Genomic DNA, 17,686 nt, shown 5'->3' on the forward strand with positions numbered 1-17,686 from the left:
TATATATATATATATATATATATATATATATATATATATATATATAATATTATACAATCGTATACATACTTTCATTCAATAAAGTACGAACCACACTTTCACACAAAATCGGGAAAAAAACATAATATATATTTCTTAACGAATGTGTACTATTAAAAGATCTATATTTTATTGCCGACTATGATTACACTTGTATTTAATTTTGCAATTACAGCTGATAACTCGGGAGACGCTAACAGTACCTGATCTATTTCCATATTTTTTAATATATTTTGACAATTTAAATTAGAAAAGTCGATATAAGCGAGTTATAATTATTGATTACAAAGCACAGTTTGAAGAAAATAATCTACATAAAACATTGAGATTACTATCATCATTTATCACTTGCAAAACACGATCAATGAAACAGAGATTTATAAGACAGATTTATAAGTCAATTACATATAACTCAGTTACAGGCATCGAATGATTGTAGCTGCATATAATATTGACTATAATTATGGTATAGCATGTGAAAAATTGTAAAATTTAAAGACACTATATATATATAGCCAGTATTCTATTACCTCATATTCAACATATTTTACATATTTTGAAAAAATGAGAAACTATATACTAACACACTTTATACTAAATTATATACTGACAAATGGGCAAATTTATTTTAACAAAAATATTAATTTATGACTGAATATATGCCTCAGTAAAAAATGTCCAATTTAATAATATTCTCGAATATTATTAAAAATTGAGTATCATTAACTATACCAAAATAAAAATAAGATCCAAGAATACAAAACCTTCATCCTGGATCGGTCATGTGATTTAATTTATGAGAACATAATAAAATGCGCATTTCGATAATAAAATTCACTAGTCCTATAATTTCTATATGGCATATAACCGCGGAATTTATTTTCTCTGTGTAATCGATTTCTGATTGTACCTGTTTCTTCTTGTATCTTGTCTAAATTTTCTTGCACTGTATTTTCCGATTCACCGGTTAAAAGTAACGGACACTCTTGCGCTATTATTGTTTTTATAGATTCAGACCATAAATACGAAGTACATTCTGTTTCAAATAGTACGATCACATTCGGTTTCTCATATGAATCTAAGCGTACAAAATCATGATACGGTTCTGTTACGCTTCTAACATAAAGTTTCTGTGTACATCTTTCGCACCTCATACACACAAATCCTAAATCGCTCGATTCAAATTTTAACGAGTTTATAAATACAATATAGAGTTCTTTCGTTTTTTTAAAGAAATGTAAGAAAATATGCCATATTTCCGAAAATGTTATGTCTGTTTTGTTTTCATTTATAACATCTATAACATGAACGATATATTTACGTGTATTCTGTGAAAGAGATATTAAATTTGATTCCTGCAACGCATAGTATAATGTTAGCGGGCCGGATGCGTAATCAGAAAACATACGTTGATCTAATGGCAAGCGTAATGCTAAGATATAAGGGTCTAAATTTAAGCTATGACCATGAATATCACTATTCTTGTTTACATAGTTGTTAATAAATGTTAAAGTGTCATGATAAGGTTTCTCACCAGGAAATGTATTGAACCTATATTTTCTGCTTCGATATAAAATATCTTCAATATAGCCGTTTATATGAGCGATATTCATGTTCAGTAATAGCAACAACTCATCGCAGCACTTCTCATGTAACCGACCAAATTCCAGTTGGTGTATATCACAAAAATTAGCTGAATAGCAAGTGTCGCAAGGCTTTATGTTTGCCTGTCGGAAACACACATTACACGATTTTGCGCACATTATCATCTCCATTTCGTATGGAGATAAGGCATATGGCAGAATAGAGAGCATTTGATATAAAATTCCTTTCCGTGATTCTATCCATTCTCCCAAGCTAGGATGCTTATCCCAGAATGATTTGTCTGTTATTCTTCCTAAAGCTTGGCAGATCCGAAAGTGTGAATTTCTGTGTATCGCTTCATGCTCCTCGGAACAATAAGAAATCATGTAGCACCGATTACACGTTATCAAGTATTCCCTGGGCTTTTTGCAAACATGACAAACGTTTGGATTGAAAAACTTATTATATCTGTCTTCTATATATGGACCATGAAAAGTTGATAATAGCCTGATATCCATCGCGATACGTCTTATTAATTAACGTTTATGAGTAGTTTCTTTTAAATATTTACTTCAAAATATGCTCGAAGCTCGACAACTCACGGAATGTAATAGAAATATGTATACGGGTTATATATAAGTGTTTAACCGGTAACAGTACACAGAACATTAATAACAATGTACAAGTATGTTTATATGTATCGAAAAAGTTGTTGACAAGATAAATTGTAACTGTTAAGATGACGAACTAGAAATATTTGTTAGTGGAGAGAAACAATATACAAGCGTGATACATTACTTATAAATATATACTTTAAAATATTCAGAACAAAATTTAAAGTTCACCAAGAGAATTACTTTAGTAAATTTATCATAATTTTTAACAAAACTTTAGATATTTCGGTAATTTGGTAATTTCGGTTTTAGAAAGGTCACTCTAAGTTAACTAACACATTAAAAAAATTTTCTTTGATCCAAATCAATCACCTATCTTTGTTTGGAACATGCTAATGCGTATTCCTTAAATTTTTGCGATCGTGCAATACGCGATTATTGTAATGGTTCTAAGGATGTTCTTAGGGCTTTCATAATGTATCCTATTGTATTCACAGAATATTACAATATATTTATGAGCAAACATTAAAATGACGAAACAACATTAAATATCCGACAAATATTAGTATGAAATATATTATTGAGCTAGTGATTGCATCATTGCTTTTAGATGTTCAACGAAATATTAAGTTAAAACTTTTTTAAGTTTTTGAGTATTGAGTAATTTGTTCTAAATATTTTCTGTATAGATCATTTATATTATTTGGTTTAGAACCTGAAACTAATCTAGTTGGTTCTGGCCAACAAGATAACAGAGCTCTTATTTAATGAAATGATAATTTATATATAAATATATTATTTTAAACACACAAAATAAAATGCAAACCATAGTTAAACGAAGAATATTAAATGTTATATATAGTATATAAATATATATATGTAAATTATATATATTTATATAATTATATATAATAAAAAATTATATTGTGCCAATAAATATAATCCAATGTTTGCTAATAAATATATTATAAAGTTCCATGACTACTATAAAGGTACATTATATAAGTCCTAAGAACACCGTTAAAGCCGTTACGATTAGCGCGTGCCGCTCAATCATCAAATTTAAGGAATATTTGGTATGATCAGTATATAGGTGGTCAGTACGTAGATCGCTTCAGACTAAAAGATGTTTCCTTTCTAACGAATTATTTCACTTCAAGTGATTTTTATAGCACAACACTGAAGTTCTTAAAGTGTTGTCCAAAATTACACCAAATTTACAGAAATTTACAGAAATTTACAGAAATGTCTTTCTTGATTAACTTTGTAATGTATTTTGTAACATTTGAAATAGGTTTTCATAATAGGCATAATATCATATTTGCCATATTGTTATATATAATGAAGAATTGTATATAATTATATATTAGCAGCATCAAGCAGCCATATACAAATTTGTGCGTATGTAAAATGTCGTGTAAAATTATGTGTAATCATATAACGAATTAAACAAATTTTATACACTTTTATCTAACTTTCTACAGTTATATAACTGAAAAATATATTTGCATTTTACTTAAAAAGAACATCGCAGTATTTAAATAACCCAAAAATTAACTAAATTAGTTCAATAAATTCAAATAAAATTTAAGTTTAGCCATATTATTGTTAACAAACTTTATAATACTTTATGTAATTCCAAAAAGGTATAAACAGATTTTCATGAAAGAAGCGTACGCTGATTCTTTAGCTCCTTCAGACCAAACAAATACAGAAGTTAGGAAGTTCAGATCAAAGATTGTGCTAAAATTTCGATTCGGAGAACATCAGATGTGTTAAAGCCTTAACATCTAAATTGTAGTAGCCGTAACGTAACACGTACCGTAAAATTTGATGAATCACATTGAATATTGTCGAATCGTAATGTTGCCAATTTTATGAATATTCGGTTATAATTGTTAATTTTTACTATATACTTTACGTTACTGTTATGTCAACTTGTCTATGAAGACCTTTACGAGCGAACATTATATATAGTGATAGGCACGGTCTCACCACCGCTAGGCTGGTACGTCTTCAGAAAATCTGTTGCAGGTTTGTGCTGTATAAGTGTATGCAATAATGCAAAAACCTTCCTTAATTATTGCCTAAAAATACATGTGGTCACTTGCAAAATGATAAAGGACGTTTATGTTCAATTTGTCATAACATATAATGTATAAAGCGGCAGACGGCGCCACAACAATACATTTAACATGTCGAGCATGATTACTGACATATTTTTCAATTAATATTTCCATATTTAGTGCAAATATTGCAAAACTGCATAGGACTATTATGTTCATCTCAGTGTGTTCTTTGTTCCGATAAACTTGGTGAGAATCAATCAGTGATATCCTCTATGTTGGAACGTGCGACAACGCTTGTCCTAAATTTTCCTTCGGTTCTGGTAAGAATTTCTTTGGACATAACGAATTGTATTAAATTTAAGGAAGTTCGTCCATTGGAATAGTCCAAGTAAACAAATTTTTATATGGACAAAAACTAATGTTCGATATTACACATAATTCAATGATATGATATAAGGACAAAGATTGTTTGGTATAATTTTCTTATTTTGCTAAAATAGTTCAGTAATTCTGATCAACTTAAGAACTTGACTTTTTTTTCTCGTGTTGATAATCTGTCGTTACATCATCGTATGTGTCCTTCTGAATCTGTGATATTTTTTATAAATATTCCATCATTCGATTATGGGTACGAATAACCATCCTATTTACTGATTACAATCTAGATTATTTGACTTTAACAAATGTGTAGAAATTAGTGATACCATTTAGCACTAACTGGTTAGCAGATGCCCTGAGAAAAAAAACTTGAAAATGTATTTGTGGGATATAAAATTTTTGTGAAATAAATATTCTTATATATACTTATCCCCCACATTGCATTTTATCTTCAACAAATGAATATTAAAATGTATTTGATTTGGTCTCTGGGTTTAAGCCGCGATTCATCTTTGTTTGATTCCGATATTTCGCAAACATTTCAGTCCGCTTCTTAAGGGAGGAACGACCCAATACCAAGTTGTCCCTAAGAGGTCTTCCTTTATATAATAGTATTATATAGTAATATTTATAGTAGTATTTATATAATAGCATTATATAGTAGTATTTATATAATTGGCATTGTATAAGAGGTAAAGAGGAAACAGGAATGTGGGGAGAGTAACAAGGGGTAATGTTAGTGGAAAATTTGTTGTCTGTCATGTTTTGAAAACCGAAGGAACAGATTGCCAGATTGGACTAATTTTTTGTCCATTATCCCAATTGATATTGTTGGGGTGCTTTGAATTTCCAAGGATTCCCTGTATTTTCTAGTGAAGAAGTTGTTGGCTTCGGCCAATACTGTTATTTCGTTGAATAGTGTTTTGTGTCCGCTTCCCATATTATGTTCCGCTAGTGCTGCGTTACATTTTTCAGTTTGACTGCGCTTTGATGTCCCTTTATACGTGTGCTCACAATCCCACCGAATTCCACAATATAATCTTTGCCATAGGAGCAGAAGACTCTATATACTCCAGGAGTGTCTAGTGCAGGTCTTATGTCTCTTGGGCTGTTCAGATACTGTCCTATTTCCGTTGCTGGTTTGTAGATGGTTTTGATATTGTGTTTTCTCAGGATTCTGCCAATTTTGTCTGTAATTTCCCCTATGTATGGAAAGAAAGTATTGATGAAGTTTCGTTCTTTTGTCTGTTATTGGAGTTGTTCAGATCGTGTGTTTTAATGTCTTTTGGTTTGATGTTTTCTGATTGTTTTATTTATCTGTGTTGTCGTGCAACCATTTTTGAAAAGTATTTTTGAAATCATTCAGTTCGCTTTGGGTGCTGTTCATGTTCCAAGTGGCTAATGCTCTGTGTATTAACGTATCGAGGACCGATTGTTTTTTAGCTGGGTGATAGTACGATTCGGCATGGAGATATCGTTAGAGAGATCCGAAACTCTGATAGCAAGAAAAATTACTACACTATCTTCTCGCACACCGATCTCTGGTGGATCTCTGTTCGCGAATACGCGACAGGAGTCACTCCGCCGTCGGCTTACGGATTCGTCACGCCGACAATGAACTAACTACCGTAATCCAGAAAATTCCAGGGCCACCAAAGAGCTTGGAATCAACCTACCGGAAGAGCGCTTAACGCGACCTTCACAACGCTAATCGGATCTTGCCTTCGCTTTAACACGAGCAAAATTACACCGTTATCGATTCGCAGCGTGCGAAATCATACCGTTATCGATTTGCAGCGTGCGAACTCACTTCCGAAGCGTCGAAGCCTCACTTCGTTGCAGCGCAGCTTCGACACCGTGTCATACGAATCCGCGAAATGATAACCACCGTCGATTCGCAAGAACGCGAATCGGCCTCCGAAGTACTACAGACCGCACCCGGGAAGCAAGATCGGGATCACTTCGCTACCGGGGGGCATAAGCACGTCCGCGATACCGTGGCTACCGCATCCGTGATCTTGCACGAACGAGTCGACCTCGTTCGACAACTAAGGCAACAAAGCCAACTAAGGTTCCGCGCACAAAGACGGATTGCCACAACAGCCTCTTGCAGGATTCACACCGCGTCCGATGTTCGACGTACGACGTCCGACACCCAATAGGAAAACAACTTTCTAATATAGAATTCAATTCTCCATTGGAAAGCTATTTTTTTATTGTATATCGGACGTCGTACGTCGGACATCGGATGCGGTGTGAATCCTGCATCTGACTGCACGCACCCAATATCTGAGATACTCGAGGCATCATTGTATCCGTGTATCATCGCCAAGGCGACCCACCAAACCCAGCTCTGCGGAAATATCGCTTATACCGCGCTGAATCGAAGAGCAGCTGATAGAGATAATTGTTAACAGGAATTTACAGATTCGAGAAACTGAGATCATCAACAGACGGATTCACGACGCAACAACAACACCGTCTATGTCCCGCGCACCGCGCAAAGCATCTGGTGAGCCATCACCTAAACAAAGCTTCTGACAGTTTGTATACCGAAAACCACCGGTGTCGACATCAAACATCTGGTTTAATGTATCGCAGCAGCTGATTTTAAATATACAACCAAGTTTATTTTTAATACAATTGTTTCAACATTATTCCACCTCCTACGAACCTGAACCGGCGAGCGTAATTCGGAACGCGAAGTATCGCGGTTACAAATAATATGTCGAAACTTACCAGGATGTCGTTTGGTTGAAGTTGGAACACTTATATCTTCTTCATGAAATCCGCCAAGATTCTAACCGTGTAGGAGGTTTTTTGCTGACAGGTTCCAGTTTACTAATTAAAAAGCGTGCCAGTTTGTATGTCGAGAAGTTTATGTCGCTGATAGATCTGAGTGCTATGTTGGTTTTGTAGCCCTTGGAAAGCTGTATAGACTTGGATGTGTTGTGTTTTTTGGGATTAGGATAGTTTCTGTTCTGTCTGGGAGTACTGTTCTTTATAAATTTCGTTGTTTGGGCTTTTAAGGATTAGATGGGGTTTTTCTTCAATTTCTGGTAAGTATCGTACGTGAGGAATTCCTGTATATTCTTGTTATAATCTTCTTTGTTCACTGTTGTGTTATCTTCGTCCGCTAGAAGGATGATGATGACCGTATTCTGGTTCAGTTATCATAGAACGTAACGTTCTGGTCTGGTTAGGTTCTGTTTTGATAATTTGAATTTCTGTAGTACATTGGCTGTTAACTTACGGACATTGTTAGATTGTTCTTGTGGGAGAAGGAACACGAAGGCTTCTATCTGACTGATCGTATCTTTCTTTGGTAATTTAGCCTAAAATATCAAATTAAAATATATTTTTTTTCAACGTGACTAGTTATAATACTTTGTTTATTACGCATTCTTATAATGCAACCAGAAAGCTTTTGTATACTATACTTACTGTTAATCGTCTAAAATGGTGCAATAGGGACGATATATAACGGATAAATTATACAATAGGGACGATATATAACGGATATAATTATACAATCGTATATATACTTTCGTTAAATACAGTATGAACTACAATTTCGCACAAAATCGGGAAAGAAAAACGTAATACATGTTTACTAACGAAGGTGTACTATTAAAAGATCTATATTTTATTGCCGACTATGATTACACTTGTATTTAATTTACAATTACAGATAATAACTCGGGAGACGCTAACAGTTCCAGGTTTGTTTTCATATTTTTTACTATATTTTGACAAATTCAATTGGAAAAGTCGATATTAGCGAGTTATAATTATTAATTACAAAACACAGCTTGAAGAAAATAATCCACATAAAAAATATTGAGATTACTATCATCACCTATCACTTGCAGAACATAAACAATGAAATACAGATTCTTAATAAAACAATTACATACAACTCAGTTATAGGCATAGAATGATCATAGATACATTTAATATTCACTATAACATAATTATGGTATAATTATATTATAGTACTATAATTATGGTATAGCATGTAAAGAATTGTAAAATTTAAAGAAACTATATTTATATGGCCAGTATTCTATGACTTCATATACGATATATTTTGCATATTTTGAAAAGATGAGAAACTATATACTAACACACTATATCCTAATAAATTATATACTGATAAATGAGCAAATATATTTTTATAAGAATACTATTAATTTATGACTAAATATATGCCTCAGTAAAAAATTTATAATTTTTTCTCGAATATTATTAAGAATTGAGTTCTATTAACTATGCCAAAATAAAAATAAGATAAAAAAATACATAACCTTCAGCCGTTGACTGGGCCGGTCATGTCATTTAAATTTATGAATACATAATAAAATGCGCATTTCGGTAATAAAATCCACCAGTCGTATAATTTCTATGTGGTACATAACCGCGGAATTTATTTTCTCTGTGTAATCGATTTCTGGTTGTACCTGTTTGTTCTTGTATCTTGTCTATACATTCTTGTACTGTATTTTCCGAAACAGTAGTTAAAAGTACTGGACACTCTTGCGCTATTATTGTTTCTAAAGATTTAGACCATATATCTATGAAAAGCCATTCTATTTCAAACAGTATGATTACATTTGGTTTTTCATATGAATCTAAGCGTACAAAATCGTGATATTGTTCTGATACGTTTCTAATGTAAAGTTTCTGTCTATACTGTTTGCACTTAGTACAGACAAATCCTAAATCGCTTGATTCAAAATTTAATGAATTTATAAATACAATATACAGTTCCTTCGTTTGTATAAAGAAATGTAAGAAAACATGCCACATTTTCAAATACTTTACTATCCGTTACTATCCGTTTTGTTTACATCTATAACATGAATGATATATTTACGTGTATTCTTTGAAAGAGATATTAAATTTGATTCCTGCAACGCATAATATAACGTCATTGGGCCGGATACATAATCAGAATATATATATTGATATATTGTCCAGGGGGGCAGTGGGAAAGAAGTTTCTAACTTTAATCTGCTATGAGCAGGATTATTACGAATGATGGATACATAGTTGCTAATAAATGTAAAAGTGTCATGATAAGGTCTGGCATCAGGAAATGAGGTGAGCTTACATCCTTCTTGAAGAAAAATATCTTCTGTAAAGCCGTTTATATGGGCGATATTCATATTCAGTAATAGCAACAACTCGGGGGCAATACTTCTTGTGCAATACTTTAAATAACTTTTGGTCATCATGACAAAAATGGGCTGAATAGCAAATGTTGCAGTGCCATATGTTTGTCTGTCGGAAACACACACAACAAGATTTTGCGCACAATATCATTTCCATTTCGTATCGCTGTATACCACGTGACAGACTAGAGCGTGTTTGATGTAAAATTCCTTTACGTGATTCTGTCCATTTTTCCAAACTAGGATATATATCCGAGAATGATTTGTCTGTTATTACCCTTCCTATAGCTTTGCAGATCTCAGAGTGTGAATTTCTGTGTATCGCCTCATGCTCCTTGGAACAGTAAGAAATCATATTGCACCGATTACACGTTATCAAGTCTCTGCTGTGCAGTTTGCAAACATGACAAACGTTTGGATTGAAAAACTGATTATATTTGTCTTCTGTGTATGGACCATGAAATATTAACGGGAAATTCATCGCAATGCGGCTTATTAATTATCGTTTATAAGTAGTTTATTTGTAATATTTACTTCAAAATAATGCGCGAAGCTCGACAACTCACGAAATGTAACAGAAATATGTATACGGGTTATATATAGGTGTTTAACCGGTAACAGTACACAGAACATTAATAACAATGTACAAGTATGTTTATATGTATCGAAAAAGTTGTTGACAAGATAAATTGTAACTGTTAAGATGACGAACTAGAAATATTCGTTAGTGGAGAGAAACAATGTGCAAACGTAATACATTACTTATGAATATCAATTTTAAAATATTTTAAACAAAATGCAAAGTTCACCAAGAAAATTACTTTAGTAAAGTTGTTGTAATTTTTAACAAAACTTTAAATATTTCGGTAATGTATTAGAAAGGTCACTCTAAGTTAACTAACCCATTAAAAAAGTGTTCTTTGATACGAATCAATCACCCATCTTTGTTTGGAACATGCTTAGTCGTATTCCTTAAATTTTTGCGATCGTGCAGTTATTGCGATTATTGTAATGGTTCTAAAGATGTTCTGAGGACTTTCATAATGTATCCTTTTATTGTATTCACAGAATATTACAATATATTTATGAGCAAACATTGAAATGACGGAACAACATTAAATATCCGACAAATATTAGTATAAAATATATTATTAGAGCTAGTGATTACATCACTGCTTTTAGATGTTCAACGAAAGATTAAGCTAAAACTTTTTTAAGTTTTTAAGTATCGGGTAATTTGTTATAAATATTTTTTGTGTAGATAATTTAAAACCTGAAACTAATCTAGTTGGTTCTTGTCAATAAAATAACATAGCTCTTATTTAATGAAATGATAATTTATATATAAATATATTATTTTAAACATACGAAATGAAATGCAAATCAAAGTTAAACAAAGAGTATTAAATGTTATATATAATTGTATATAAAACAATTTTTATATAACTGACAGTTAAATAATTAAAGTAAATTTTAAGTATTTTTCTTGTCACAAGTAAGCTGAAAAATATATTTGCATTTTATTTAAAAAAAACATCGTAGAATTTTAATAACCCAAAAATTAACAAAATTAGTTCAATAAATGCAAATAAATTTTAAGTTTATAGTTAATATGTTAACATACTTTATATTACTTTATGTAAATTCGAAAAAGTGTAAACAGATTTTCATAAAAGAAGCGTACGCTGATTTTTTAGATCCTTCAAACCAAGCAAATACAGAAGTTAGGAAGTTCAGGTCAAAGATTGTGCTAAAATTTCGATTCGGAGAACATCAGATGTGTTAAAGCCTTAACATCTAAATTGTAGTAGCCGTAACGTAACACGTACCGTAAAAATTGATGAATCATATTGAATATTGTCGAATCATAATGTTGCCAATTTTATGAATATTCATTTATAATTGTTATTATAAATTGTAATTATAAAATTTATTATTGTTATTAAATTTTTATTATACACTTTACGTTACTGTTATGTCAACTTGTCTATGAAGACCTTTACGAGCGAACATTGTATATAGTGATAGGCGCGATCTCATCACCGCTAGGATGGCACGTATATCACGCTCGCGATTGGGAATTGGTAAAGAAACAAATTGATGATGGAAAATATAGTATAAAGTGTCAATCAAAACAGAATTTGCTTCAATTTTTAAAACAAATTTAATTTTATTGTACTCTATAGAAGCATATTATTTATTGAGTATTCACAGTATAAAGGTATGGTATTTTTACACACAACATAAAACAAAAAATTATATATGAAAATTAATTAAGTAAATTACATATACAGGGTGTCCGAAAACTTTCTCGATACAATTAGTAGAAAAGTAGGACGGATTAAACAGAACAAGAAAGTCAAATATCATTTTGCGAAATTCGCAATAGTTTCCGAGTAATTAATTATTGTGTTTGAGCAGATGAGCGCTCGGGCCGCGCGCGACCGTGTTACAAGCGAATCGTGACTTGCTGTGTCCCTCCGCCCATAGCTACGAGATACAGCGTATAATTTTGATATATTAATGTTTACGATTTCTCGTATCGAGAAACGAAGAATGTTCGAGTCTTCGAGCACAGCGAAACAATGTGAACATTGTTGACTTTGCATAGAAGATGATACTTATAGGATGACGTAATGCACGACAATTTTGACGCGCTGAACATTGTGAGCTTTTGACATGCTTGCGACAACTACATATGTTATCATCGAGGACGAGACTAATGTAATGTGTTAATCAAAAGATTTACTTCAATTGTGCAAAAAAATTTTGTTTTATTATTGTTATTATATTCTGTAGAAGCGGATAATTCATCGAGTAATCACAAGTAGGAATCGCATCTTTACACAACAATATATACAAAATTATATAGTATATACATAGTCACAATATATAATAAAATTTACCAATAAATTACATATATTCGACGTATTCTGTTGAAAATCGAGACAAACATTTTGACGGTCCTGACCTAACAGAGAGTAGGTTAATTATTAAAATAATGTTACCCGAAAATTCGTTGATTATTCTAGATGATAAGAGGATATACAGGATTTCCAAGATTTGTCTCCGAAGCGTTCGCGGAAACGTAGATTGGTTTGAGGTGAACATAAAAGTTCCATACGGTTTTGCGATATTTACAATAAATCCCAAGATACTCATTATGAGAGATTGAGGAGTGAATAGGCAGATTGGTTCTTGTAAAGATGTAAGCTATCGTATGTTTGTACATTAAATTAAATTGAACAAAAAAGTTAATTATTTTGCAAATAACCACCTAAAATTTTAGTTATTAATAAAAAAAGTCGTTATATATTTGCCCAGATAATAGCACAAAACCTTCAAAGAATGTTCTAAGTTATTCTTAGGATATATGGATGCCCGTAAATGTCTTTAAAACGTCTTTTGAAAACGTGTGCTGTATGAGTGTGTGCGATAATGCAAAAACCTTTCTTAATTATTGCCTAAAAATCCATGTGGTCACTTGCAAAATGATAAAGGACGTTTATGTTCAATTTTAATATATAATGTATAAAGCGACAGACGGCGCCACAACAATTCATTTAACATGACGAGCATGATTATTGACATATTTTTTAATCAATATTTCCATATTTATTGCGAATATTGCAAAACTGCATAGGACTATTATGTTCATCTCAGTGTGTTCTATGTTCCGATAAACTTGGTGAGAATCAATCAATGATATCCTCTATGTTGGAACGTGCGACAACGCGTGTTCTAAATTTTCCTTTGGTTCTGGTAAGAATTTCTTTGGACATAATGAATTGTATTAAATTTAAGGAAGTTCGTCCATTGGAATAGTCCAAGTAAACAAATTTTTAAATCGACAAAAACTAATGTTCGATATTACACATAATTCAATGATATGATATAAGGACAAAGATTGTTTGGTATAATTTTTTTATTTTGCTAAAATAGTTCAGTAATTCTGTTCAACTTAAGAACATGACTTTTTTTTTCTCGTGTTGATAATCTGTCGTTACATCATCGTATGTGTCCTTCTGAATCTGTGATATTTTATATAAATATTCCATCATTCGATTATCGGTACGAATAACCATCCTTCTTACTGATCACAATATAGATTATTTGACTTTAACAAATGTGTAGAAATTAGTGATACCATTTAGCTCTAACTGGTTAGCAGATGCCCTGAGAAAAAAATTTGAAAATGTATTTGTGGCATATAAAATTTTTGTGAAATAAATATTTTTATATATACTTATCCCACACATTGCATTTTATCTTCAACAAATGAATATTAAAATGTATTTGATTTGGTCTCTGGGTTTAAGCCGCGATTCATCTTTGTTTGATTCCGATATTTCGCGACCATTGCAGTCCGCTTCTTCAAGGAGGAACGACCCGATACCAAGTTGTTCCTAAGAGGTCTTCCTTTATATAATAGTATTATATAGTAGTATTTATATAGTAGCATTATATATTAGTATTTATATAATTGGCATTGTATAAGAGGGAAGGAGGAGACAGGAAGGTGGAGAGAGTAACAAGAGGTAATGGTAGTGGAAAATTTGTTGTCTGTCATGTTTTGAAAATCGAAGGAACAGATTGCCAGATTGGACTGATTTTTGTCCATTATCCCAATTGATATTATTGGGGTGCTTTGAATTTCCAAGGATTCCCTGTATTTTCTAGGGAAGAAGTTGTTGGCTTCGGCCAATACTGTTATTTCGTTGAATAGTATTTTGTGTCCGCTTTCTAGATTGTGTTCCGCTAGTGCTGCGTTACATTTTTCAGTTTGACTGCGCTTTGATGTCCCTTTATACGTGTGCTTACCATCCCACCGGTTTCCACAATATAATCTTTGCCATAGGAGCAGGGGACTCTATATACTCCAGGAGTGTCTAGTGCAGGTCTTATGTCTCTTGGGCTGTTCAGATACTGTCCTATTTTCGTTGGTGGTTTGTAGATGGTTTTGATATTGTGTTTTCTCAGGATTCTGCCAATTTTGCCTGTAATTTCCCCTATGTATGGAAGGAAAGTATTGATGAAGTTGTATTCTTTTGTCTGTCATTGGAGTTGTTCAGTCCGTGTGTTTTAATGTCTTTTGGTTTGATGTTTCCCGATTGTTTTGTTTATCTGTGTTGTCGTGCAACCATTATTTGGAAAGTATTTTTTAAATCCTTGAGTTCGCTTTGGGTGCTGTTCATGTCGCAAGTGGTTAATGCTATGTATTAACGAATCGAGGAACGATTGTTTTTGAGCTGGGTGATAGTATGATTCGGCATGGAGGTATCGTTAGAGAGATCCGAACATCCGATACCAAGAAAAATTACTACACCATCTTCTCGCACACCGATCTCTGGTGGATCTCTGTTCGCGAATACGCGACAGGAGTCACTCCGCCATCGGCTTACGAATTCGTGACGCCGACAATGAAGTAACTACCGTAATCCAGAAAATTCCAGGGCCACCAAAGGGCCTGCAATCAATCTGCCGGAAGGGCGCTTAACGCAACCTTCACCACTCTAATCGGATCTCGCCTTCGCTTTAACGCGAGCGAAATCACACCGTTATCGATTCGCAGCGTGCGAACTCATGTCCGGAACGTCGAAACCTCACTTCGTTGCAGCGCAGTTTCGACACCGTGTCATACGAATCCGCGAAATGATATTCGCCGTCGATTCGCGAGTCGGCCTCCGAAGTACTAGAGACCGAGCCCGGGAAGCAAGATCGGGATCACTTCGCTACCGGAGTGCATAGGCGCGTCCGCGACACCGTATCTACCGCATCCATGATCTTGCACGAACGAGTCGGCCTAGTTCGACAACTAAGGCAACAAAGCCAACTAAGGTTCCGCGCAAAGACGGACTGCCACAGCAGCCTCTTGCAGGATTCACACCGCGTCCGATGTTCGACTTACGATGTCCCACATCCAATAGAAAAACAACTTTCTAATATAGAATTCAATTCTCCATTGGAATGCTATTTTTTTATTGTATATCGGACGTCGTACGTCGGACATCGGACGCGGTGTGAATCCTGCATGTCTGACTGCACTCACCCAATATCTGAGATACTCGAGGCTTCATTGTATCCACTGCCAAGGCGACCCACCGAACCCAGCTCCGCGGAAATAACGCTTATGCCGCGCTGCATCGAAGAGCAGCTAATAGGGATAATTGTCAACTGGAATTTAAAGAGTCGAGAAGCTGAGATCATCAGCAGGCGGATTCACGACGCGACAACAACACCGTCCACGTCCCGCGCACCGCGCAAAGCATCTGGTGAGCCATCACCTAAACAAAGCCTCTGACAGCTTGTATACCGAAAACCAACGGTGTCGACATCCAACATCTAGTTTAATGTATCGCAACAGCTGATTTTAAATATACAACCAGTAGTTTATTTTTAATACAATTGTTTCAACATTATTCCACCCCCTACGAACCTGAACCGGTGAGCGTAATTCAGAACGCGACGTATCGCGGTTACAAATTATATGTCGAAACTTACCAGGATGTCGTTTGATTAAAGTTAGAACACTTATACTTTCTGCATGATATCCGCCAAGTTTCTGACCGTGTAGGGGGTGTTTTTGCTGACAGGTTCGTTTACTAATTAAAAAGCGTGTCAGTTTTTTTATGACGAGGAGTTTATGTCGCTGATTATAGATCTGAGTGTTATATTGGTTTTGTAGACCTTGGAAAGCTGTATAGTCTTGGATGCGTTGTGTTTTTGGGGATTAGGGTAATTTCTGTTCTGTCTGGGAGAGTACTGTTCTTTATAAGTTTCGTTGTTTGGGCTTTTAAGGATTAGATGGGGTTGTTCTTCAATTTCTAGTAGGTATCGTGTGTGAAGGGTTCCTGTATTTTTTTGTTATAATCTTCTTTGTTCACAGTTGTGTTATCTTCGTCCGCTGGAAAGATGATGATATCCATATCCTGGTTTAGTTATCTTAGAACGTAATATTCTGGTTTGATCAGGTTCTGTTTTGGTAATTTGAATTTCTGTAGTATGTTAGCTGTTAACATACGGACGTTGTTAGATTGTTCTTGTGGGAGATAGAACACAGAGGATTCTATCTGATTGATTATATCTTTCTTTGGCAATTCTTTGGCCTAAAATATCAAATTAAAATATATTTTTTTTCAACGTGAGTAGTTATAGTACTTTGTTTATTACGCATTCTTATAATACGATTAGAAAGCTCTTTTATACTATACTTACTGTTAATCGTGGAAAATGAGGTGGAAAATCGTAAAATGCAACAATAGGGGCGATATATAACGGATATATTTATACAATCGTATATATTCTTTCGTTAAATACAGCATGAACTACAATTTCGCACAAAATCAGGAAAGAAAAACATAATACATATTTACTAACGAATGTGTACTATTAAAAGATCTATATTTTATTGCCGACTATGATTACACTTGTATTTAATTTACAATTACAGATGATAACTCGGAAGACGCTAACAGTTCCAGGATTATTTTCATATTTTTTACTATATTTTGACAAATTCAATTGGAAAAGTCGATATTAGCGAGTTACAATTATTGATTACAAAACACAGTTCGAAGAAAATAATCCACATAAAAAACATTGAGATTACTATCATCACCTATCACTGGCAGAACAAAAACAATGAAATACAGATTATTAATAAAACAATTACATACACCTCAGTTATAGGCATAGAATGATCGTAGCTGCATATAATATTGACTATAATTATGGTATAACATGTGAAAAATTGTAAAATTTAAAGAAATTATATATATATATATATATATATATATATATATATATATATATATATATATATATATAT

General features: G+C 33.3%; 1 protein-coding gene and 1 long non-coding RNA gene across 2 annotated transcripts; one reads left to right on the plus strand and one right to left on the minus strand.

The window, feature by feature from the left end:
* The first annotated feature begins 7,937 nt into the window (after positions 1-7,937).
* On the plus strand, positions 7,938-10,291 carry LOC116847543. Its single transcript, XR_004378781.1, has 3 exons — positions 7,938-8,009; positions 8,376-8,406; positions 10,147-10,291. It is a non-coding gene; the product is annotated as an uncharacterized LOC116847543 (long non-coding RNA).
* LOC116847542 lies at positions 8,310-10,375 on the minus strand. Its single transcript, XM_032822640.1, has 2 exons — positions 9,798-10,375; positions 8,310-9,594 (listed from the first exon to the last, which is right to left on the minus strand). Exons 1-2 carry the CDS (start codon positions 10,337-10,339, stop codon positions 9,582-9,584), a joined length of 555 nt encoding a protein of 184 aa, XP_032678531.1. The 5' UTR covers positions 10,340-10,375; the 3' UTR covers positions 8,310-9,581.
* Between the last annotated feature and the right edge of the window lie 7,311 nt (positions 10,376-17,686).

Source organism: Odontomachus brunneus, unplaced genomic scaffold, assembly GCF_010583005.1.
Source record: "Odontomachus brunneus isolate Ranch 3 - 2012 unplaced genomic scaffold, Obru_v1 Obru_scaffold_079, whole genome shotgun sequence".
Taxonomy (NCBI): Eukaryota; Metazoa; Arthropoda; class Insecta; order Hymenoptera; family Formicidae; genus Odontomachus; species Odontomachus brunneus.